General features: G+C 36.0%; 1 protein-coding gene across 1 annotated transcript; it reads right to left on the bottom strand.

Moving 5' to 3' along the window:
* Positions 1-971: 971 nt before the first annotated feature.
* On the bottom strand, positions 972-24,670 carry AASDHPPT (aminoadipate-semialdehyde dehydrogenase-phosphopantetheinyl transferase). Its single transcript, XM_045837635.1, has 6 exons — positions 24,401-24,670; positions 21,997-22,222; positions 10,882-11,003; positions 10,104-10,265; positions 3,758-3,829; positions 972-1,683 (listed from the first exon to the last, which is right to left on the bottom strand). Exons 1-6 carry the CDS (start codon positions 24,581-24,583, stop codon positions 1,519-1,521), a joined length of 930 nt encoding a protein of 309 aa, XP_045693591.1. The 5' UTR covers positions 24,584-24,670; the 3' UTR covers positions 972-1,518.
* Positions 24,671-24,746: the final 76 nt, after the last annotated feature.

The following is a 24,746-nucleotide window of genomic DNA, read 5'->3' as shown; positions in this document are numbered from 1 at the left end:
GCAGTTCATTAAAAAGAATACAAACAGGCAATAACAACACTGACATACAAACCTCATTTGTAATGAAAGAAATAGAAATTAAAAAAATAAGGTACCATTTTTCACATATATTGGCAAAGGTTAAGTTAAAAAAAGAGATAGTTATCTATAGCTTATCAGGACAGGTGGGGGGTGAAAGGTGGTCACACATGTAAAACTAACTGGAAGTGTAAGTTGTACAGGCAAAGTTTTGGAGAGCAATTTGGCCACACAAAGCTCTAAAAAAGTTTAATCCCTTTGAACCAACCATTCTACTTCCAGAAACTTTCTCAAGAAGTAATTAAGCATGTAGCTCCAATGTGGTTGTAAGGATAACCACTGCACCACTGCTTAGAGTCTACAAGCAATCAAAATGTCTAACAAAGAGGAAAAATGAGTAAATTGAGGCATACCTCCCTTGCAGCAGGCAGTAGGCTTCCCTCAACGCCATCTTCACCTTAGCTTCTACTTTACAGTCTAAGGATCAGGTTTCTTGGTGATCTGATCTGAGTCAAGGGAAACTGAAGGGAACTCTTCTGCGGACTCGTGGGAAATGTACTCCTCACTGATGAAACTGAGATGTGAGGGGGGGAACACAAGAGCTTTTCCTTTGAGATGCAGTTTTATGAAGATGTGAAGCTGGAAGTTATAGTGGCAGCTCTCATGACCATGAAACAAGCCTAAGGCAAAACAACCTGAGGCAGAGGCAAAAAAGTGTCCTAATGATGCCTCTGAACTGTGTTTTGTATGAGATAATAAATATTCTTGGTAACTTTACGTGAGTTTAATTTGGACACCGTTACCTCTGGTCAAAAGCATCCTAACTGATATTAGCCATACAAGAGAATACTTTAGAGTCAGTAACAGGTTTGCCACAGAATTATTTATGAACAGTAGATGTACAATTAAGAGAAAAAAAATTTACAAAATAGTATGTTCCCATTTTTTTATTAAAAAAAACAAAACAAAACACCCAAGTATATTAATATGGATTCATTAGCCAAAAAAAGGTTTTAAAAGCAGTTATCTCTGATACAGTTATGTCTGAAGGACAGGAATTTAAATGCTTCCTTATTACATACTTGCATGCCTCAGAGATACCGTGGGTTTAGCTCCAGACTACCATAATAAAGTCAATCATAATCTTTTTGCTGGTGGAGGATCTTGCCTTCTTCCATTTGTAAAAAATGTTAACACCTGTGAAGCACAATAAAGTGAAGCACAAAACAGCAAAGTGCATTAAAACAAGGCATGCCTGTATCACTTAACATTCTGCCATCCTTTTCTATTTCTTCTGTCAATTCAATGCCATTCTGGGAAGAAAGAAAAGGTAAACGTATTCTACTAAGCTATCTTGAACTGGGAGTATGCTTTTTTAATAGGAAAGTTGTTTTTCTTTTTCAAAGTGTTTTGTGAAATAAAACTTGATAGTATCAGGCATTTATTTTTTGTGAGTACAGAATATTACAAAGTTTTCATTTCCCTTTATTACTTATCATATCACGATTTTGTACCATTTCGTATCAGAATTTCTTCTGTGAAGCAAAAACAGTCCCAAAATGAAGGATCTTCGGGGGTCATAGGAACAGCAGATGATATTAAGTCATTATAGGTAAGAATAGTAAACTGCCTCTGGGATGGTTTAGAATCATCTTGAGATGAAGCCTAAAAGGGGAAAAAATAGATTATCTCACTGTTATACTGCATGTTAATCTTATGATCAATTTTATAATTAGGAAAATAAGATTATAAATTACATTTCAGTAATACTAAAGTGTTAACACAGTAGAATTTCTAATTGTTTTTACTCCTTCTATTAGTGCTGCCAATATAACAAATTCAGAAAAATATGAAATAACCTGATTGTCACTTTTTCTTTATCACAATAACCTATGGTATTTGATTAAAATGTAGACTGAGTCACACATCCAAACATTCTACTTCAACAGATGAATTAAAAAGGAATCCCAAAATATTTAAGAACGTGGATTATTCTGATAGAGGGCGGCTACCAGGTGAATTTTTGAGAAATATTTTAGAAAGTGAATCTGATAAAATTCCCATAACCACACAGAGATGCAAAACTTCTTTAGGAAATGATTCATTCCACACTAAACTTAATCTGTATCTTACACTCTGAGGTAGAACTTGTTCACAACTGAACCCCACAGAGACCTTTAACATCCTGTACATTCTTGTAAAGGTACTACTTGGATTTTATATAGTGCTTTAACAAGGTCAGTACCTATTTAATGTGATTTATGTCTCACGGATATGCTGATATGATTGTTATCTCAATTTTATAGATGGAGAAATTAAGGTTTAGGAAGATCAACCACTTTTGCACAAGCTCACAATACAGGTTTAAATGGTAGTCCTTTTCCCATCATGTCACTGGTGCTGCCTAAACAGGCTCTCTCCAGGGAAATACAAAGGAAGTACAACATGTGCAAATGTTACAAAAATACAAAGTTCTATGGAAATATAAGGTATTCACAGAGAATGCAGGGCTGAGGTAAAATAAGATAGGTAACAAGGACAGGTAACAGTGGTCAGAACATCTTCAGATAACAACGAGTCAATTTTAACATACCATCCCTATTTTTTAAATTTATTTATTTTTAATTTTAGAATTTGTGTAACAATTTATGAGACTAACTGATGATATATGCCAGAGAACAAGATTTCAAACGTTCCCCTCTTTGTTGGTTTTAGATATTGCAAAAATCTCTTCCCAACTTTCATCTTTAACTTTGTCAATGAACTTTTTTGAACAGAAATCCTTAATTTTGGTATGATCTAATCAGTCCATTTTACTTACTGTTTGTGAATTTTTTAAAAATTTTTATAAGCGTTTACTTGAGCCAACCTACTAACATATGCAGGGGAGCAAGATCTTGGATGCTCCCCATACCATCCCTTTTTAATGAAGATAATCTATGAGGTGTTTTAATCTTCGTTAATCTCTCTAAGGCGTGGTCTATAGACTGAGCTATTTTTCGAGAGATAATGATATTTGTATATTGATCACACCACAGTTTCTGACATGGATTCTGTAAAAATGGTATGCATATAGTTTAAATTATTATAACATTATCAGTATTCCTTAAATACTACTATAGAATCACAACTATATGTAGGCTAAGAGTCCTGGACCCTACATGTTTTTTGGTTTTTAAATTTTTTCACTTACCAATTAACAACAGAATAAAGTAAAATCAGACTGTAATTAAAGAACTGGGGCTGACACTGTACCACCATACAATGCAAGGCCTCTCACATGTTTGTTACTGTAACTTTGGGAATAATTAAGGCTAAAAGGGGGAACAGGTTCAATTTCTGGGTAAATTCCATTACTCACCACCAGTCAACTTGGTACTCTTATATTCAAGATGTACACTGGGAAACAGACCACAGTTATGATGACTAAGGTAGTGATTTCCTTGAATTTCAACTGAAACTGTGAGTAGTTGGATAGTGTTACTGAAGTTTTTTTCTTTGTAATATTTAAGTATTTGAATGTGAAGCAGGTAATATGCTTCTTATAATTTTCTGTAAAATCGCTGATGATCTTAAGGATTTCATAACAAAAAATACTTCTAAACTTATAATCTAAAAACAAATAAAACCCTCCCTCTAAAACTGATATAAACCAAATGATTATTTCTATCAGTCAGGAACAAACTCAGTATTGATTCATGCTTTTAAAATAAAAGTCAGAAAAATCTTAAAATCTTACATCCTGATGTCTAGATCCATCGGGTTTCCTAAGAGCTACTGCAACAAAATGGTGCTCATCTATTTTACTTTCCTGAAAAATAAAACACAGTACAGATCACAAAATATGTAAACTTAGATATTTAAATATGTAAACATCTTTACAATGTTCTTTACATCTCAACCTCTCTATCTCCACACACACACACACACACACGCACACGCACACACACACATTCCCCCACTTCCACCGACCATTTCAGAAGTCAAATACATTTTGACCCTTTAGTTTGAAATATTTCAATATGTATTTCCTAAGTGGAATATTCTCTCACATAACCAGAGTAGTTAATAACTTTGGTTAATAATACATTGAAATTGTACTTAAATCTGCCATTTGTATTCCAAATTTTTGAACTAATCCAATAATGTCTTTTACAGCATTCCCCCGACTCTAATGCAGGAGGCAGTCTAGGGTCAAGTGTTGCATTCAGTTGTTATGTCTTGCTAGCCTTTCTTCTGAGATTAATATTTTAAAATACAAGCTATATTCCCCCCTTTACTTACAGAAGAACACTGCTCATTTGGGGCTTCCTGCTATTTCTTAATCATTTATATAATACATTCTAAACCGGAGTACTACATAGATAAAGTATCCTAACTAGAGGTACATTTAGCCATCTGCCCTTACTGGTAATGTTTAATTTTATATATGCTTAAAATTAACATATAAAATCAGCTTGCAACACTGGTTTATAAATATTTAGTTAACTACATACTATAGCCTACAGGAAATCATGGTGGAATTTTATAGGTAAGACAAAGAACACACAACTTTCTATTTTCCCCTATGTATGAGACTAAATGGGAGGGCAGGGAAGGGGATAGGGAGCCGGCTTTTAAAAGACAACTGATACTGAAGCTGCTACCAGAGAAAAGTATGAGTGACCATTAAAAACAAAACAAAACAAATCTAGTCAAAAATTTCACTAAAAAGCCACTTTACTAAGATATTCTTCCACAAGACATCAGGTGAACTAGGAAACTACAATCAGAAACTGTTACTTATATCCAAATTAACAAAAATTAATCCAAAAATTATATCCAAATTAACAAAAACTAAAATTCAATATGAATTTAGAAAAATACATTTAAAGAGGAAAAATACATAATTAGCTGCAATATGTATCAAAAATATTTAATACATTATTTCCCCTTTAGCTAATAAAAACAAGCTCACAATATTAAAAACAAATCTATTGTTTTTTTTAATTTTTAAAAAAAATTTTATTTAGATTGTTGTTGCAGTACAATTTTCTCTTTTACTCCCATCCCAACCCACCCACCCAGCCCTCCCCTCCGCCCTCCCATTTCAACCTGCCCCTAGTTTTATCCATGTGTCCTTTATACTCGTTCCTGTAAACCCTTCCCCTTTTCCCCTGAAATTCCCTCTCCTCTCCCCTCTGAACTCAGTCAGTCTGTTTTTTATTTCAGTGTCTTTGGTTATATTTTGTTTGTTTCTTTGTTTTGTTGTTTAGGTTCCTGTTAAAGGTGAGATCATATAGTATTTGTCTTTCACTGCCTGGCTTATTTCACTTAGCATAATGCTTTCCAGCTCCATCCATGCTGTTGCAAAGGGTAGGAGCTTCTTTCTTTCTGCTGCATAGAATTCCATTGTGTAAATGTACCATAGTTTTTTGATCCATTCATTTACTGATGGACACCCTAAGTTGCTTCCAACACTTGGCTATTGTAAATTGTGCTGCTATGAACATTGGGGTGCATAGGTTCTTTTGGATTGGTGTTTTAGGGTTCTTAGGATATAATCCTACCAGTGGAACTGCTGGGTCAAAAGTCAGATCCATTTTTAGTTTTCTGAGGAAGTTCCATGCTGCTTTCCATAGTGGTTGTACCAGTCTGCAAGCCCACCAACAGTGCACTAAGGTCCCCTTTTCTCCACAACCTCTCCAACACTTGTTGTTTGTTGCTTTGTTTATGATGGCCATTCTGACGGGCGTGAAGTGGTATCTCATTGTGGTTTTAATTTGCATCTCTCTGATAGCTAGCGATATCGAAGCGGTTTTCCGAAAGTAATTGTAGTTAAAATATCTGTTATGGTGTTTATATTATTAATATATTCACTATAAAGAATGGGAGGACAACCATGTGCCAAAAATAGATTTGATTTAAAGTTAGTGTCAAATCTATTGTTTTTGACACATGGTTGTCCTCCCATTCTTTATAGTGAATATATTAATAATATAAACACCATAACAGATATTTTGACTACAATTACTTTTGGAAAACTGCTTCGATCAGCATTCTGCAGTATCTGTATCTTAGGCGAATATCAGAGATTGTGATCATGGGCAATAACCAGGTTTCTCATTCAGTGTCTGTCCACTCAAATGCCAAGCCTATTCTCTCCTTAAGGTTTTAGCTTCCATTTCAGATATGCTGTTTTCTTGAATGTTACTAAAAACACTAAGCAAATATTTATAAAATCTTCTTTATATAATTTTCACTTACAGTGTTCTTTTAGGTCACCAAGGAAATAAATGCCTCCTTTTTCCCCCTCTTATATGCAGAATTTTACCATATATCCTATGTGGCAGTGTCCTTAAGTTCTGCTTAGATGAAGGCATTATCCTTAGCCTGCTCCATCACTTACTTGGTTGCCAGGAGATACCATACAGTTGTACACCTGGAGTTAATGTTGTTACATACAGGCAGCTTCAACCCCTGCAGGCATTCTTTTAATGATTCCTGTAGAAGTAGGACTTTTTTTCAGCTTAACTAAATCAGTTCTCACAATACGAAAAAGAGTGTAAGAGTCTAAAGTAGTTTAGTTATTCACTGGCTATATGCATTAATAAAAACCCTGGTCTTATGAGGGATTTGTCCTGTGTCCAACCCAGGCAATAGTACTTTCTCAAATGGCCTGTTACTTAAATTCAGTCACCAAGTACATATGGGAAAAAACCTAGGCATGGGGCTAATGGTGTTTGGTCACAACTCTGGCTATTTCAGGAAGTAGTATCTACACAGTAGAAGTAGAGAGTGGCCAAGTTGTCCTGTGCAGATCTTTCATTTGGAGTTAAATGTAAAAAGTGGGGAAGGGCTGAACCTTCTTCATACTTTCTTCTCTGTTTACTAAAGGCACCAGGCAACATAGTGTAGGAATAGAAGGCAACTTATTTTCTCAACCTTTAAACAAGTTCTGACAATTCACTTTTCTCTTTCCCTGGATGAAATCTTGAACAGATCTCCAAATGACGTTTTTAGTCTCTCTGTTTTCAAATTTCCCCTCAATCAAGGTGCTTAGCCCTGTTTGCTCCAAATTCAGTTTTATTCTCATGTTATAAAGAGCTTCTTCCTCCCATTTATCTAGCTTGTATCTTATTCAGGTTTGGAAGCCTCCAATGGGGAGAGGAATTGATTTCATTTCTTCCAAACTCCAGACTCTGTCTCCTCCGCCCTCATTAAATTAACTATGCTGTCTCCAGTTCTTTCAGCGTGGGTGAATTAGTATGTATGGGCACAAATGCAAAGGGGTGAAGCAAAAGAAGGAAAGGACAGAGACGATCATTCATGCCAGGGCTGTACACTAAACTCATAGCCTCATCTCAACTGTGAGCTTAAAAGGCTGGCTCTTTCACTAGTGGAGTAATTTGGGGATGCCCTGAAAAGACCCTCCCATCTGCATTCCTCGGCTCCAGGTATGCCTCCCTTAGCCCTATACTCATCATTCTTTCCTCAATCGCTAGTTTCTAGCTGTCCATACCACCATGTTAATTCTGTTGTTTGCTCTCCCCTCCTGAGCCAGAGATTGTGTATAGTGTAAAAAACAATTCACATTTAAATATATCATGCATCATACATAAATGTATTGTACATGGTTTCCTTACTTTTATAATTGGTACATTGAATTGCCAAAACACTTGGGGACATTTAAAGAATTATTTTCCATGGCTGCCTTCAAAGGTGTCCTGATGAACCTTCCTTTTCCAGCTCCTGAACAAGCCTTTAGGCAAACCCCACATCTCTTTGGTCACTTTGGGCATAAAAAAATCCAATTTTACTCCTTGAACAAATGCACAAACATCCCCCCTGGCCTCACCTTGCTTTTCTAATCTTTCTCCTCTACTCTGGTTTCCTTAAGGTAGGTGGAATAAGGAAGGGGGTGGGAGGACACTGGCAGAATGACCAATGCTATTTAATTCAGTTTTTAGAACCCTGAACATATGAAGTATTCAAAGGCTAGTTTAACTCATGGGGTGGGCATGTGGGGTTCTTTCAAAGAACTACGTCCAGTTCTTTAGCCCTCACTGCACCACTTCCCAAAGCTAGCTCTGCATTCAGACTTCCTACAACTCCAGCCCTCAGCAACTAATATAGAGCAGATTGCCCACTGCCTCTTTATTTTGGAGTTCCTTGGGGTCCTTTCAAGATGCTTCACGCCCAGTGGCTACCACTTTCCACAGCATCCACTGGGTCCACAAGAACTCAGACATCTTCACCACCCAAAAAGGTAAGGCACAGCTGGCTCAGCCATGACTGTACGCCTCCCCCGCTCCTAGGCCAACGCCACCATCAAGAATAAAGGATTCTCCCAGAGTGAAATGGCTAAGGTTTAACCCTTTAAGTATTAAAGATAATTTTGTTTACAATTTTTTAAAATTGTACTCTTAAAATATCCTAAATATAATTGCCACTTAATTGATAAAATTCCTACCTTACTTGGTTTGTCAGCGGTTTTGACACAGATCTCATTCCCAAAATACCTTTTGCCCCTTGGATCCACCAACACTACTCTGTTAGTTTATTTCTTATTATTTTTTATCATTCTTTTTGTCTCTTCCACACCTGCTTTAACTATTAGTATTCTCAAATGATGCTAGGGCCTTTCTTCTAATATAGATAATTTCTCTTTTCTAAAATAGCTGCAACCTTAAATCCCAAGGCTTTAACTACCAGGCATATGTTATGATGATTATGATGGTTTCCCTCTGACCTGGCCCTTCATTCTATTCACCTGACATCTCAAACTCATATCTGACTTGTTCCCTAGAATCCAGTTTTTCAATAGTGGGACCTATGTAAATCACAGAATTGATCATAATATCTTTGATATCTCACTTCCTTAATCTCCACCCAGAGAGAACTTGTTCTTAAAATACAAATCTGATCTTATCACTCTTTACTAACACCTGTTAAATTCTTTTCAGAATATTAGTGAATAGCCCCATTTTATCCACTCATCACGAATTATTTTTTTTTAAAGTTTTATTTATTTATTCTTAGAGAGAGGGGGAGGGAGGGAGAAAGACAGGGATAGAAACATCAATGTATGGATGCCTCTTGCAGACTTGGCCTGCAACCCAGGCATGTGCCCTGAATGGGAATCGAACCAGCAACCCTTTGGTTCACAGGCTGGCGCTCAATCCACTGAGACACACCAGCCAGGGTGACTCATTGCTAATTCTTTATCGTGGGCACCAAACTTCTCTGAAGACAATTCAGGTGATTATTGCAAGAATTGCCACATTAGTATACAACCTATTTGCTTGGCTCTGGACACCTGACACAAGCTGGACCAATCACAGTAGATCACTTCCTTGGCTACAATGACTAGTCAGAAGATAAGCACTAGACCCAAGCCAGGCCAGTGAGCTCAGGACTTAGAATAGAAAGGGAGTCCACTAATCTCTGTGGGGTTTTATCCTGTTACATGAGTGGTAGGCAGCCATGTTTCCAGCTACACAAACCACAGAAGAAAGCTGATGTACAAAATGAGAAACAAAGGTGGGAGAAAACTGAAGCCAGGATACATAGAAAGGCAAAAGTAAAATATAAGAGTTCTGAGATTCCCAGTCCCTAAGTCTAGTTAATTCTGAGAGGCCCAGTTACATGAAACACTCCAGTAGCCTCTATGATATCATTTGGCTTAAATGAGTTTATGTTGGATTTCTCTTACTGGCAACTAAAAATTACTAGTAACAGAAATCAAGTACAGAAAGAGAACAAAATCTTTAACTGACCCATAATACCCTGCATGAAATTATCAATCTGGCCTGGAACGCCCTCATCACAACAGTCCAAATGGCTTCCTTCAGCTGTTTATACACACAAAGCTCTTTCTGTTCCAGAGCCTTTTTCTTCCCATTTTTCTTAACTCACCATGACTAATCTTTCAGTCAGCTTAAATGCTGTATGTCATCATGGTACCCTGGACTTCACCTTCCGAGCACCGGAACTGGATTCCAGTTGTGTTTCATTTCAATGGCTGGCTTCCTCAAATCAATCTCATACACATGCACAAAATAAGCAAATCCTTGCAGTTACAGCAATTCTGATAAATATCTTACCTCAAATGCCCATTCTTTTTCTTCTTCTCCATCCAGAAACAAGCGTGTTTCTTTGTAAACCTGGCCTATATCCAGGTTTAATGGAGATATGTCAAATTCAAGCCGTTGCAATTCAAATCCTAGTCCAATGCCTATGGCTTTTATGAAGCTTTCTTTCAGTGCCTAAGATACAGAAAAACATTTTCTCTTAGAGCTTTAAGTAGATAAAAATTTTCAATGTAAAGGTACAGGCCTAAAACATCTGGATCTTTAACTCCATACTACAATATGTCTATAAGCTATTTTTTTTCACTGTTACAGTAGACATGAAGACAAACCAGCCATATGACCTTAAGGAAAATCATTTAAACTCCCTGGACCTCCATTTTCTCATGTGTAACATGTAATAATAATAATAGGTCTTTTATAATAATTTAACTAATTTACAAAAGGCTTCAAGTAATGCCTTCTGGCATACAGTAAATTTTATATGTGTTTGTTAAATAAAGCCTACTATGTATAAGTTTAACACAGAAAACATTTATAAAAAGTGATAAATAAAATGTCTTGTTCTAGCTTCAAAAGTAAATGCCTTTTAACTGAGCATTAAATGTTAAATTTTCTTAAATGTCATTATAATAATGTATACATAAAAATCATGAAGTTTCCAACTAATGACCTATTTAACTTCAAACAATATATGAATTACCAGGTAACCAAAACTTTTTTGGTCCTATTTTTTGTAAAGATAATAAAATCATCCCAAGCATTTACTCTCAAAATTAGAAAGAAATTATACCCAATTCCTATAAAACATATCCAGTTGAGTCCATTCATCCTTAAAGCTTCTGATTGTTTCCCATTCTTTGTTGGTAAACTTTCTTTTCATAATATGAAAGAATTCTGAAATTGAACCACGACCTGTCAATTAAGGAAACAGGGAATTAAAAAGAGCTGTTCTATTATCAAATCTATTAAAGAGAGCACACAAAAGAGAACCACAGGCCAAGCTCACTTTTGAATAGTCACAATAATCCTCAACAAAGTATCAGCAAATCCAATTAAGCTGGGAATTAAAAGAGTAATGTACAATGATGTACTGGGGTCAGATCAGGAAAAAGACAGGTCAACAGGAATAGTGAAATCCCATGAATTACTAAATGTTTAAGGAGAAAAACAATATTGCAATAGATGCCCTCCCAAATTGGTAAAATTTAGCAGCCAAACCTGTTATAAATTTTAGTTAAGAGGAAATTCCTATATATGACAAAGAATCATACACCCTTAAGAACTCTTAGAGCAATCTATTCTGGGGTTTAGAATTTTACTTTGCTATATAAACAGAAAAAAAAAGGAACAGCTTCTTTATTATAATTTCCTAGAAATGGGTAGAAGGCTGAAAAGTGTTCTTTTATTGAGAGTTATCACAATGAATGGAAAATATACTTATTTCCTTCAAAATAATTAATATTTTCTAATATGATTTCTCCAAATAAAAGAGATTTCAATTTCTATTCTTTTGGGGATACCATAAAACAGGCTCATTTTTAAAAAATTTGAAGTCTATCCCTAACTCTACTGTTCCATAAACAAAATATTACATAGTGTTATAAAAATAAATGACAAAAAGCACAGAACTCAAAGGACCCGATTCCCAGAGTTAAGGGTTAAGACACAAATTAAAATATAGACAATGCCTTTTGTACTATATTTTCAAAAATATTATAATTACATTTGTATCTTTTTACTATTATAAGGCAGGAATTTCTGTCATCATCCATTTAGTCTACAGGCATGCAGACATGTATAAATATTACACAAACAGGTACTGAACTAACGAATAAAAACAAATCAGTCATGGTTCTTGCTCTCACACACTTCAAGCTTAATGGCCTCTCAGAAAGCCTGGCCCAAGCTACATGAACACAAATGTTTACTCTATAAATAACTGAATGTTTATTATTTGGTAAATTATTTCCTAAATGTTTTACTATCCTATGCTTTTCCAGAAAACCTCTTGAAGATCGTCCCTCTACAGATTCTGTTCGTGTACCTTGCCTATTCTAACTCCAACTCCCATTTCTAAAATATCCATCTCCAAAATCTGACATTCTTAACTGATTGACTACAACCCTAAAAATGGACATCTGCTAACATAGAATGTCTGGAAAAAAGATGTCAAATCCCCCTACTTGATGCTTAGCTGGCATTTAATCACTAACTTCTCCATGAGAATTCAATTAGACTCCTATTATTATAATTTTCACTCTAAAAATGCGTAAGTGCTAGATGCTGGAAGTATCATGATAAGCAAAACACACATGAACCTTATCTTCATAGGGAGTTTATAGTTTCTCCTTCAGGCAGCAACTTTCAACCTTTTTAATCTCATGGCACACATAAATTACTAAAATTCTGCAGCAAACCAAAAAACACATTTTTTGCAGATCGGAAAAAAAAATAGATATAATTTTGATTCATTCCAAGGGCAAGAAGTCAGTGCCCCTGACTAAACAGTCAGGTACTACATGTTTTAAAAATTCTTGTGCCACACGGGTTGAAAGTCATTATTCTACAGTAAAGAAGTAACTTTCCCGTAGTTATCTCAAGGGTAGAAAATATTAAGAGCCAGCTGCGCTCCAAATTAAGATTCCCCCACCATCCTCATTTCAAAATAGTCAAAAGTCTCCTCTTGTTTAGCTAGGAAATATTTCCAACAACCCTACATATGTGGTCCTTTAGTTCAAGACAAAGGTCCTCATTTATTTTCAAGTTCATTAGACTCATTTAATCATCTGTTGTCTCCTAGCCTTCTCCTCTTCAAGAATAACATTACAATACATTTTATGAATTCAATTAGTATCTACTGTTTGTTATTGTTAAAATGATTATTTCCTAAAAGTAGCCCAGCAAAGCTATAAAGTCATTTCATGCAACAGCATCAAAATATTAAACTGTGATCTTAAGAGTCCCAAGGCTATGAATCCCTTTGGCAGTCTGGTGCTTATTCCTTAAGGTGCTTAATAAAAACTATCTTGTTAAAATGCAAGCATCACTAGTATATTCTGACTTGACAAATTACACAGTAGAGAAAGTAAAGCAAGCAACCTTGCATAAGTGATCTGAAGTACATCTGAAGACTTTAAATAGTGGAAGCACTATAACTATATAAATCATGAACTCTGTCCTCCTGAATAGATTCTGGCACAAACAGTGTAAATAATAACAGGAAGAACAGCTACCTTGGATTTGGAAAACGGCAGTACGTAATCTGAGTGGAATTGTAGTTTAACATACTACTACCCAAAAAGCCTAAAATTTAAAAAGATATGCTTGTTGTCATCTACAGAGTCAGTGTAGATGGTTTATTTGTTGGTTTCTTCAAGTTATAATTTTATAACCCTCTAATTTTTAACTAAATATAACGGGGCAATCAAGGAAAAATTTAAATATACATGCTAATAATAAACTGATTAACATAAAAAGCAATCTAGCACAATCATTGGAAAGCAATCTTATAACTGATTATGTGCAGCAAAAAATATCTGATATGAGTACATTTTTATACACTTTTGAGAGCATCTTATTTACTTCACAAAATAAGAGATCTGACAGCAACAGTAAAAGATGGTTTTGTAAATATTCAGCCAAAGCACGACAGCACCACCATGTGGCATCACAGTGGAAATACACAGTGGGTGAAGGCTCTTAAGTACTTTGTTTATCTGGGAAATTGGAATTTAAAAAATTTGGTAGGAATACCAAATAGTACATTGTCCTTCAAATTAACTGAAAACAGCATGATTACTGGATATATAAGTTGGCAAAGTCGCCTATAATACCATCACATATTCACGTAATTACAGTCTTCATTTTAATCATTCTATTATTGCACACGAAAAAACTTAAGTATACACATAGAACAGACAAAATGACTGAAAATTTATATAGAACCATTAACCAAGTTTTAAAAAGTAGATCCCTTATCTTACAGATTAATCTTTAGGGAAAACTGTGTTAGATATTAACTAAATGTTCCCAGTAATCAACTAATCAAGGTCATACACCAACTGGAAGCATATTAAACATACAGTCGTAAAGTAAAACAAAATAATTTGTAGTTAGTACCCCTCGGTGCCATTGCAAGCCTATGGGGGAAAAAAATTCTACAAGTACCAGAATGTTAAGGCCAACCAACATCAATCTCTTTCCAAAACCAGCATCTCAGTTAAAGTTTGCCATTTTTCTTCCATCTGTTTGTTTCAAGTAATGAAATATAGCTTTGGATAATGAATTGTACTAGAAATTCTAGTAGTTTCATTCACTAAGTACTGAATTACTTGTAATCTTGCTTCCATTGGATGTGACAGTCTTCTAAAATTTCAGTTAGTATATACACAATAATGCTTGACTTATCAGCTTACTTGTCTGGGAATTTTATCCAGATACAAACCCAGAATAAAAAAAAAAGTCTGAGCTGCTAAAAACGATTTCACACACTACCACAAACCATGTAGTATGTTAACAAAAGAGCCCCTTAAGCCTTCCATACAAGTAGCTCATCACAGAAAAAAATCGCAATTGAGGCTTGAAACTCTCCACCACTGAAGCAGTCCTAAATTGCAGTTGCTTTTCGCATTTTTATTTAAGTTGCATTTATCAATACCTACATGTAACAACACAGACAGGCAAGAAAAGGGCCTACAGTTAGGGCTATCTGGCTGCAAATGCATTATCTTTCAAGTAAAAGAAAGGACTGTGAAAGCAGGATAAAGGGGCAAAAGTAGGGGCGGTCAGTCACCCTGAAGAGCCTGAGGACCTAGCAGGGAGCCACAAAGGATTAACCTCAGGCCTTGACACTTTCTGTAATTTGCTCTGCAAGCTTTTGAACTTTGTTGGGACCCATGAGCCTTTTTTCTTCCAACTTCTCCCTTTTAAAACGGGAATGTCAATCCCATGCCTGCCCCACCAATGTACTTTAGAAGCAGGTGATCTTTCCTCTCGCTTTACAGGTTCACTAGTGGAAGAGAAATTTTGCCCCACATTCCATCATACCCAGAGTCACCCATACCTGATTTAGATGATTCAGATAGAGATCTGGAACTTTTTGAGTTGATATTTAGATGTGACTTAAGTTTTAAAGTTAATGAATGCTATAATAGTTTAAGACTTACGGATGCTGGGATGGGGTGAATTTATTTTTTATGTGAGAAGGATATAAATTTGGCAGGGCCACAGGATAGAATGTAGTGGGTTGAATAGTGTCACTCAAAATTCATGCCCATCTAGTACCTCCAAATGTGATCATATTTGGAAATAGTTTTTTTTTTTTTGCAAGTGTAATCAAGTCATATTAGATTAGGGTGGCCCTATTATCCAATGACTAGTATGCTTGTAAGAAAAAACATTTAGACACACAGAGAACCTATAGGGGGAAAGGTCACGTGAAGATGAAGGTGGAAAATGAAGTGAGAAAGGTCCAAGCCAAGGAATGCCAAGGATTGTCAGGAAATGAAGTAGAGGCAAAGGAATCTTCCCCAGAACCTAGAGGGAACATGGCCCTGGCAACACTTTCATTAACTTGGGACCTTCACAACTGTCAGACAATAAATTTCTGTTGTTTTAAGACATCAAGTCTGTGGTACTTTGTTAGGAGTTCTAGGACACTGGCACACACGAATACAGTTTAACTTCAATACACAAACACAATCGAACACTCTTAAGAGCTTTAGTGTTATGGACTGGAGTCAAATGTTCAAATCCTGGCTCCACCACTTCTTTACTGTTATTTAACATCGTTGTGGCTATTTCTTAAAGCTAATAAATTAGGGACAAAGAGTTGGGCATATTAAGGAATAAACATGTAAAGTGCCCAGAACTATTAAGTACTTAATGTTAGCTGTAAGGTTGTTGGGGTAGTTGTTTTATATATCCTCTTTGAATTGTTTTATCAAGCCTTTGGTACATTCATCAAGTGGGCCTTAAGTCATTTTCCTTTCAGTACTCACAAGTATTTTATATATTAACAACATTCTCCTTTGTTATATTTGCCACAAATTTATTGCATGGTTTCTGAGAGAAAAGATATAATATGAAATCAATCACATCTATTGACTTTGTGTTTTTTTGCCCTTTTGAGTATAAAATGCATCCTTTTTTAATAGGTCTGACAAAATATACATTTACTACTGTGTTCTAGTAATTGTTTTTAAAACCTAACTTTAACTACTGGTATGCTGTTATACAGAGTGAGATAAGGATCTAATGGCTTTATGGTTATTTCACTTGTAAAAAATGTTGATTGGTTACAATCATTTTCTTTTGTTGGCTCTGTAAATTAATACAATATTGCTCAAACATTAATGTGTCTAACAATCACCTGGGAAATTGCTTACATATAGAACCCTTAGTTGCATCTCAGAAATTTTGGTTCAGTAGGTCTGTGATTTCAAAATATCTAAGTTTTTAATAAACATCCTGGCTGATTTTAATATTTTGACCACCATACTAAAAACAACATTCTGTACACATAACAGCAACAACTACCACAACAAACTTAGAGCTAACATTTATCAAATGTTAAGTACTTTATACGTTTTTTCCTATTTACCCAATTCTGATGGTGGTAGAATTGTTTAGCTTCAGGATGTAAAATACACAATATACACATAGACACAAATTCTAGAGGAATTAGACAAATATAAAAAGGTACAATTTTAGAATAAAATACAGGAGACTCTATAACCTACAATTGGGAGTAAATCTTTTACCAATTTAATTATTTTTTTCAAACAAGATGAATCCAGAATTTATCAAGGAAAAGATAAGTATATTTAATTAACTAAAATTCATATAGCAAAAAATAAAACCAAATTCAAAAGATAATATATAGATACTGGGCTCTAATTCTTAACCCTCCTAGTTGTCTATTCTTCTAACATCACACTCTTGTTTACAATGTCTAGTATTTTTAAAAATCGTAAGACAAGTCTTCTTAGACATCAGTTCCTCCATAAGAACTAAATAAACTTAACTGAGTTCCACAGAATTTTTCAGATCTTATAACTGCAAATCCTTAACCATTATCAATAAAGCCTAGTATTAAGAGGCCATATATTGTAGAGTGCAGGCCTAAATATCTGGGTTTTGTAGTATGGGTTCAAATCCATGACCTTCTGTTCAAGTAACCTTGAGGAAGTATCTTAATCTGTTCTATAAGATTAATAGTACAGCTGGCCCTTGAACAATGGAGGTTTGTACAACAAAGGTCCACTTATAGGTATATTTTCTGCTATACACTCGGTTCTCCCAATCTCAACATTTCACATCTGTGGATTCAATCAACCGCAGACAGAATTTTTGATCCAAGGTTGGAAAACCATGGATGCAGGGCACAGACTGTAAGCACCGTTCCAAGCCATCTTATATAATGGACTTGGGCATCTGCAGATTCTGGTATCTGCAAGGGTTCTTGATACCAGTGCCCTGTTAGATACTGAAGGGTAACTATAGACAAGTTCTGGGGAGAGTAGTAAGTTATACAGATTTCCAGCTGCATGGGAGGTTGGTGTTCCTGAGCCCTGCGCTGTTCATGGCTCAACTGTCTATCCTCGAATTAAGTGGATAAAACAAGATAATGCACACAAGGCATTTAATAGTGTCACACACATGGGTGCTACTCAATAAATACTAGTTCTATGTTATAACCCCACTCAAAGCCCATTTAGTAACTGAGAAGGAGGAATACTCCCTGCCAGTGAAGACCTGGGTTTTCAGTAAGAAGTTCAGACTACAAAGGGAAGTGTTGACTTACTGACTTATCTAGGCAAAACTCCTAGCTTAAAAAGCAAGCCTTAGCACAACATGCAAAATGCTTTAACTAGCACATCCTGCAAAATGCAGATCTAGAATATCGATCAGCCTAGATAGAAATGATGGTGGAATAGACTGGAGCAGGCACAAAGCTGAAAACTGACTCTGAAATGAATGGAAGTGGAGAAGAGAAAAAGCTCGGGAGATAAATGGAGTGAGGAAGAAGACTCAAAGGAAAAACTATTTTTTATCGTAACTCACTGATGAGAAAAGTTTATGTTCTAACTAGTATCCGATACAAATAGCATTGTTCATTGTGGTTATGTACCTTTTTCATTTTTTAACAAATGAAAACATTATTTTCAGCAAAATTGAGAACTCCTATCATTTGTACATTCGATACATATTGAGCTCCTGCTACATGCTCAACCCTTTTAAGCACTAGGTATACTGTGGCAAAAACAAAACAAGCATGACTCCTCAACTTATCTAATGAGGGAAAATTATCAAGTCAGTCATAGTTACAAATGAGAAGGAAAAGAAGATCAAATGGTCAACAAATGGAGAAGTAATGAGAATTTTTAGGTCATGTTAAACAGACTGGATTTTACTAAAAAACAACCTAATAATTTTAAGAAAACTGCTGCAGGTTTTATTTTTTTTAAAAAGACCACTTCAACTCTGTAACAACTGGGTGAGTACAATAGTAAAAAAGGGGAATCAATTAGGAAGCCATTATAATGGTACAGGAGATGGATGGCACAGTGGAAGGAGACAAGAAACAGGCCCTACCACATTCCAAGCTATCATATACTACCATCACTTACTTTATACTTACTGAGCTTAATTTACATAACAGTTGTTCTAGAAAACAGTTCTAAATTATTTCAAAGCTATTAAATTAGTATTAAATCTCAAAATATTGAGTCTTTTGTGCTGCCAATTAACACTCAGCAAAGTTTATAATAAAAATGTAAAGCTGAAAATGTAAAGCCACAGGGGAAAAAAATTCTTGGTCATTTCCCAAATTTAAACCACAGTTTTTATATTGTATCTATCTTATCTTGCCTTGTTTTGTAATTACAATACATAAATAATGGTAGATAAAAATAAAAAAAACAACTAAAATTTCCTAATTGGGTATCACAGTAATGACCTACAAAACACCTTTCCCCCCAGGCTTAGGAATGTACTGCACTGCCAGTTTATTTATACCAGGGTCCCCAATATCTTACAATTGCTCTTCTCTAGACATTCATTAAACAAATATTTATCAAATGCCAACTATGCACCACTTTTAAAATAAGGTTTCTTTCTCCATTAAGCAAAGACTAAAGTGGTGGTTGCAATAATCTCCTTAATTGTGGGCATCTGGCTAGAAGGAACCCAAAGCTTCCTAGCGCCATTAATATATTTTTACCAGCCCTGCCATAGTAGCAATGAGAACTGGGAGGGGAAAATGGAACCTAGAAGAAATGGATAATGTGACAAGGGAAGACTCCACAAGTTCCAATATAATGTTTACCTGCAGACAAAATGGGAGTATAAAACTGAGGCTTTCAATATACAAACAATGCCTGCAAAGACTGACTCCATCTTCAGAGTTGACAATATCATAATAATGTCCAGTACAAAGTACAATATACTTGCTGCTCTAAGTTTTACCCTCCATCATTTCGTAACTTTTAAAACACTCCTTGCTCAATTTCCTCACTTATTCTGATAAACACAGCAATTCAAATAAATCTCCAGCGAAATAAACCAGTGTCTACTTGCCGCCTCACTGAGAAATGATGTCCATTCATACTTTAGAAATTACTGACACAATAATAATGATGACCAGAAAATATCTCTTGACCCATGTTTTATTGGCTATATTGCAGCTTTCTGGCAATGAACCAGTCAAGGAGTAAGACAAGGCCTGGATACCATTAGTCAATTAATGCTCAATTATCTTCCTATCATTTCTTATAAATTTCAATTAGTAATTACTTGTTTATTTAGTACTGACCAAAGCCAACACTGTCCATCAAGGCAACTGGTAATAAAATCTGTGTCTTACGGTAAGGCATAATTTCCAGGTGGACACCCTGATGAGCCAAACTTTGCTGTGTAATTATGCTGACTGAGGAGCAATGGCCTCTCTGATAATTTCTGATTTTAGGTAAAGTTCATGTAAGCACAACAGAAAACTCTGAAAGCTTATGGGCTCATTCTAAAGTTCATTCTCAATTCTCTACAGCAGTGGTTCTTTCAGAATAAGCCTTCTATATTACACTGCTGAAAACTAGTTCTCTTCTTGAGAAAATGTATACAAAATGTAGCAAATAATTTCAGTAGATTAAAGTAAAATAACTTGATGCTTATCCAAGGACTCAGGTAAGGAATCCATTATCACTTGTACATCCTCCATGTGAGCAAAGTTAAGAATAGAGTTGTAATAGAAAGGTTTTATGAACAAATCAGAAAAGCAAGTAGCTGGTAGGCACCAGCCAGTGTAGCTCAATTGGTTGGGTGCTGTTGCACAAACTGAAAAGTCGGCAGTTTGTTTCCTGGTCAGGGCACATGCCTGTGTTGCTGGTTTTGTCCCCAGCTGGGTGTACCCAACGCAGCCAATTGATGTTTTTCTCTCATATCACTGTTTCTTTCCCTCTCTTTCTGCCCCTTTCCCTCTCTCTCAAAAAGGAATAAAGAAAAAGTAGCTGGTGGGAAAATTCCAAGTAAAGACACTGACAGCAAAAATGAGAGATAAGATTCACAGCTGTACTCTGAAGCCTTGCTGTGTGTGTGCGCGCGTGTGTGTGTGTGTACACATATGAGTATGTATATATAAGCAGAGTATTCATCGATTCATTTGACAGATAATTATTGGGAACTATGTAGCTAACATAGTTCTGCTCCCTAAGGAAGAATAGAATGGCAATCAATCATCCTGATAAATAATCATAAACAGATTATGGTACCAGAATGCAGGAGATACATTTTATGAGGGTCTACAACAAAGAACCTAGTTTAAAGGTTCACAAAGGCTTCCCTAAAGTAAGAATGAGGCAAAAGGTAACCAGTAAATAAGTTATCTATGCAGAAATTGGGGGGTGGGGGGCCGCATAATATTAATAAAAATCTTCCATACTCAGGGAATCATAAGCAAAGATCCTGAAGTTGCATTATGAAATGAGAAAGATGTCTCTCTTATTAACTGCTTTCTTCCTGGACTGTTACTTATCCTTTGATAAAAATAATAGTATATTCCTTTTAGGGTTGGGACAATTAAATTGCAGAATATATGCAAAGCACTTAGTAAAATGCCTTGGCACACAGTAAGAGCTTGGTAAATACAATATTAGTGATGATGAAAATTATGGTTAAGAGAATCTGTGTTCTAGTAAAATTCTCTGGGCATACTCAACCCCAAAATAAATGTTAGCAGTTCCTACAGCCACCAATTTCAAATTTCTAAGGTAAAATATAAGCAACTTGAATATTTTAATAATTGCTTGCTCTTTATTTTTACTTATATAAATGTGCTACAAAGAGTTCTAAATATGGCATAAATACATGTTATCTTATTCTAAGAACTACAATATACTTTGTCATATATACTGCAGTATACTGATGAATTTTGGAAAATACTTAAGTGTAACAAAATTCTTATAATATAATCACCACAGTTTTGAATAGAATGCCACTCAAAATTGACTGGAGTCCAGTTTGGTCCAGTTCTGGCCCAGTTGGTCCAGAACTATTGAAAAACTGTTCTTTAAAAATTTAAGTTTCTTAAAATTCAGTCTTATTTAACAAGTCTTATTTAACAAGGTGAAGTATAATTCAAAAAGAAAATCCTTACATTTCACTTTGTCTCTGACAAAGCATTATATGACTCCTCGGTAATAAAGAATCTATCCTTTATATAGAAGTCTGTTAATATTCAAAGAAATATGCCTTTTTCAGATATATGCTCTCTCAGATATACCACCTTTGAGTATTGAGCATATTTTCTCTGAAACTTCATCTACATTTCCTGGCCTGAGATTACTCATTAATAGGTACGAATGGAGACAAGGAGATACCTAACCCTTGTACTACAAAAATGCAACATTACCTGGAAAACTAGTTTTCATTATATCAATTCCAACCTGTAGCTCAGGTTCAGCAGCAAGTACAGCATAGTCCCCTTGATGAGAGATGTTAAAGTTGAAATTGGGGTAAGGATTCAATGAGTCTTTTGCAAGAACTGGTTTTCCTTTTGCAGTTCTTTGCAAACGAATATTATTCCAAGGGATATTCAATTTCTCTGCAATTAATTTCCTTATCATGAGACGACCAGCCTGTTAAATAAATAAGACATAAACAATCAGTATACATACAGGTACTCTGCCTGTAACATACAAAGTCAATTTTTGTGGTTTTTAAAATTTTTTTAAAGTTTTAAAAAGTACATTGCATCAAGATTTAAGCAATGCTTAAGAAAGTAGAAGTTAATCTCTCCTTAGCAATTTCCTCACCTGAACAGGCAACCAATGTTAACAAGTAGGCATCCTTCCAGTCTTTTCTCTAAGTATCTAAATATATGCTCATTTACCTATGATTTTGCTATCTGCATATGAGACCCTATTATATATAGTATTCTATTATGTATAATCTTTTTTAACTTACTGGGGATTATGTCATATCTGTACATAACTGTCCAGTCTGTGCCCTATCAGTTGTAGCATATTATATTTCATAGTATCAAAGAAGTTAAAATGGATTTGCTCTAGTTTTGTTATTACAAAAATTCCCTAGTGAGTAACCTTGTTGTACCTACACCTCTGTGCACACGTGCAAGCATTACTAGGTCCTACACATCAGCGATTTTCAACCCATGTGCTGCCAAGAACTTTTAAAACATGCAATATCTGACTAGTTAGGAGCACTGACCTCTTTTCCCTTAAACTGTCAAATGAAAAAATGACAATAGCAAACACAATAGCTGTCGGTGTGAATGAATCAAAATTATACCTTTTTTTGGTCAGAGCAGCAAAAAACTTTTTGGTGTGAGGTAGACTTTTAGTAATTAGTCTATGTGTACTGAGATGAAAAAGGTTAAAAGTCACTGCTATATACTCATCACTCAGTTTCAACAATTAGCTATGCATGAACTATTTTTTTTTTCACATATTCCCCTTACCCACTCGTTAGCAGCTCCACCTAATAATTAGGAAAGATATTACTAAAATTACACAAAAATAACCAAAAATACTCATGGGTATAACAAAGTATATAATTGTAAAGTATCTTTCAAGTTTTTTCCTTCAATTCTAACACTTTTAGAAACTGCAACACTAAACATATTCACCAATGTCTTCAAAAAATATGAATTAGCTCAAATTTCAAATGAAAGTTTTCTCAATATAGGGTCAACTTCAAGGAGTGTTTCTTGAAATGACAGTAAATTACAAGCTGTTTCAAACTGCATTAAAAAAAGTAATTTTGAAATCCAACTTTCCACTTGTTGCTTAAAAATATGTAACTACAATAAAAAATTCTTATTGTTTCCCAAGTTATGTAGCCAGGAAGGTATGCCTGGGAGCGCACTGTCCATGGGTTCAGTTTCTTTGGTAAAAGGAGGCTGGTCCTTGTCTCTTCCAGTTCCACAGTGTGCACGAATAAACGAAATACTGAAACTGGAGGGCAACCGAGTCCAGGGTCCGTGCTGCCTGCCTATCACCACTCAGCCAAAAAACAGAGACAGGAATTGTATTAAAATTACGCTTTTATTAATACCAAAGACTAGCAGTCTGAGAAGGTGAAAATCCTAACATCTACCGTACCTTGAGCTTTCAGAATAAAGTTTATATAGGGGAAACGTGGAAGCCTGGGAGGGGGAAATTCCTGCTGTTTCCCAACAGAGGAGCTGAAAAGGAAGTCCCCAGCTCCTTCTCAAGCTGGTTCCTTTGTTCCAGTGTTCTCGGGCTGTACATTGCTCAAACTGTTTAGCCTTGTTTAATTTTCTTTACTCAGTTTCCCCATTCCACTTCCCCAGAAATTTTCCTAGATTCTTAATATCCTGCTTCAGTCATACCATCAATATTTTTAGGAACCTATCACGTGCAGGCTACCCTTGCTGAGTGGTGGGCTATTTAATTGGCAGACTAAGTATGTGCTACACGCCCACGCAGAAAGAAAAAAAAGGATAAAAATATAAAAAAACACTCATGGAGAGGAGAACCCCAACCATTTCGTAGGCCTTCCCTACACCTATCTCATGGTTTCGTAGGGTCTCTATTTTAATTACAACATGGGAGAGGCTAATTTTTGCTCCGGAGCCAGGCCTCCAAAGCAACTACAAAGGCCGTAGAGACCAGGCCACGCAGAGATTCGGCAGGGCCGACCACTCTAGCCCCGCGCCTGACCCAAGTAGGCTAAAAGGCGGGCTTCGATACTAGGACGCGAGGGAGTGTCCACAACCAGGCCCACCTCCCTCAAAATCTCCCTTGGCTAATAATACCGGAGACAAGTAGTACCATGGCTGCCTTCGCGTCCCGGGCAAAGACGAACTGGCCAATGCGCTCCTTTTCCTCAGGCTGGATCGATCGAACTGCGAGCAGCCATTCTGCTCGGCTCGGCAGCCAGGTGCCGCAGGAAAACGCCCAGCGCACGCCCTCCATGGCTGAAACCAAGCAGAACCGCCTGGCGTGGTGAACCATACACTGAAGACGAGGATCGCCGCCACCAAGACTTGATTGCGCCCTCCTACCCGGCGTGTGTGCGGAGAGGGCGGAGCATCGCGTACGTTCTAGGGCACGTTTGCCTTCTGACCCCTCACATCCCCGCCCCCAACACCACCGCCTCCTCCTCTAGAAGGAAGCG

This window comes from Phyllostomus hastatus, unplaced genomic scaffold (genome assembly GCF_019186645.2).
Source record: "Phyllostomus hastatus isolate PE091 unplaced genomic scaffold, TTU_PhHast_1.1 phas_contig_113, whole genome shotgun sequence".
NCBI classification, from domain to species: Eukaryota; Metazoa; Chordata; class Mammalia; order Chiroptera; family Phyllostomidae; genus Phyllostomus; species Phyllostomus hastatus.
Note: the sequence above shows the minus strand (reverse complement) of the source record. Positions and strands in the feature narration are given on the sequence as shown.

What these genes read in the sequence shown, in the direction of transcription:
- AASDHPPT (XM_045837635.1), bottom strand. Translation starts at nt 24,583, where the DNA reads ATGGTTCACCACGCCAGGCGGTTCTGCTTGGTTTCAGCCATGGAGGGC. An exon ending in GGGACGCGAAGGCAGCCATG is followed by an intron (nt 22,223 to 24,400) that starts GTACTACTTGTC and finishes TTTATTTAACAG; the next exon opens with GCTGGTCGTCTCATGATAAG. An exon ending in ATGGATCTAGACATCAGGAT is followed by an intron (nt 1,684 to 3,757) that starts GTAAGATTTTAA and finishes TTCCCCTTTTAG; the next exon opens with GCTTCATCTCAAGATGATTC.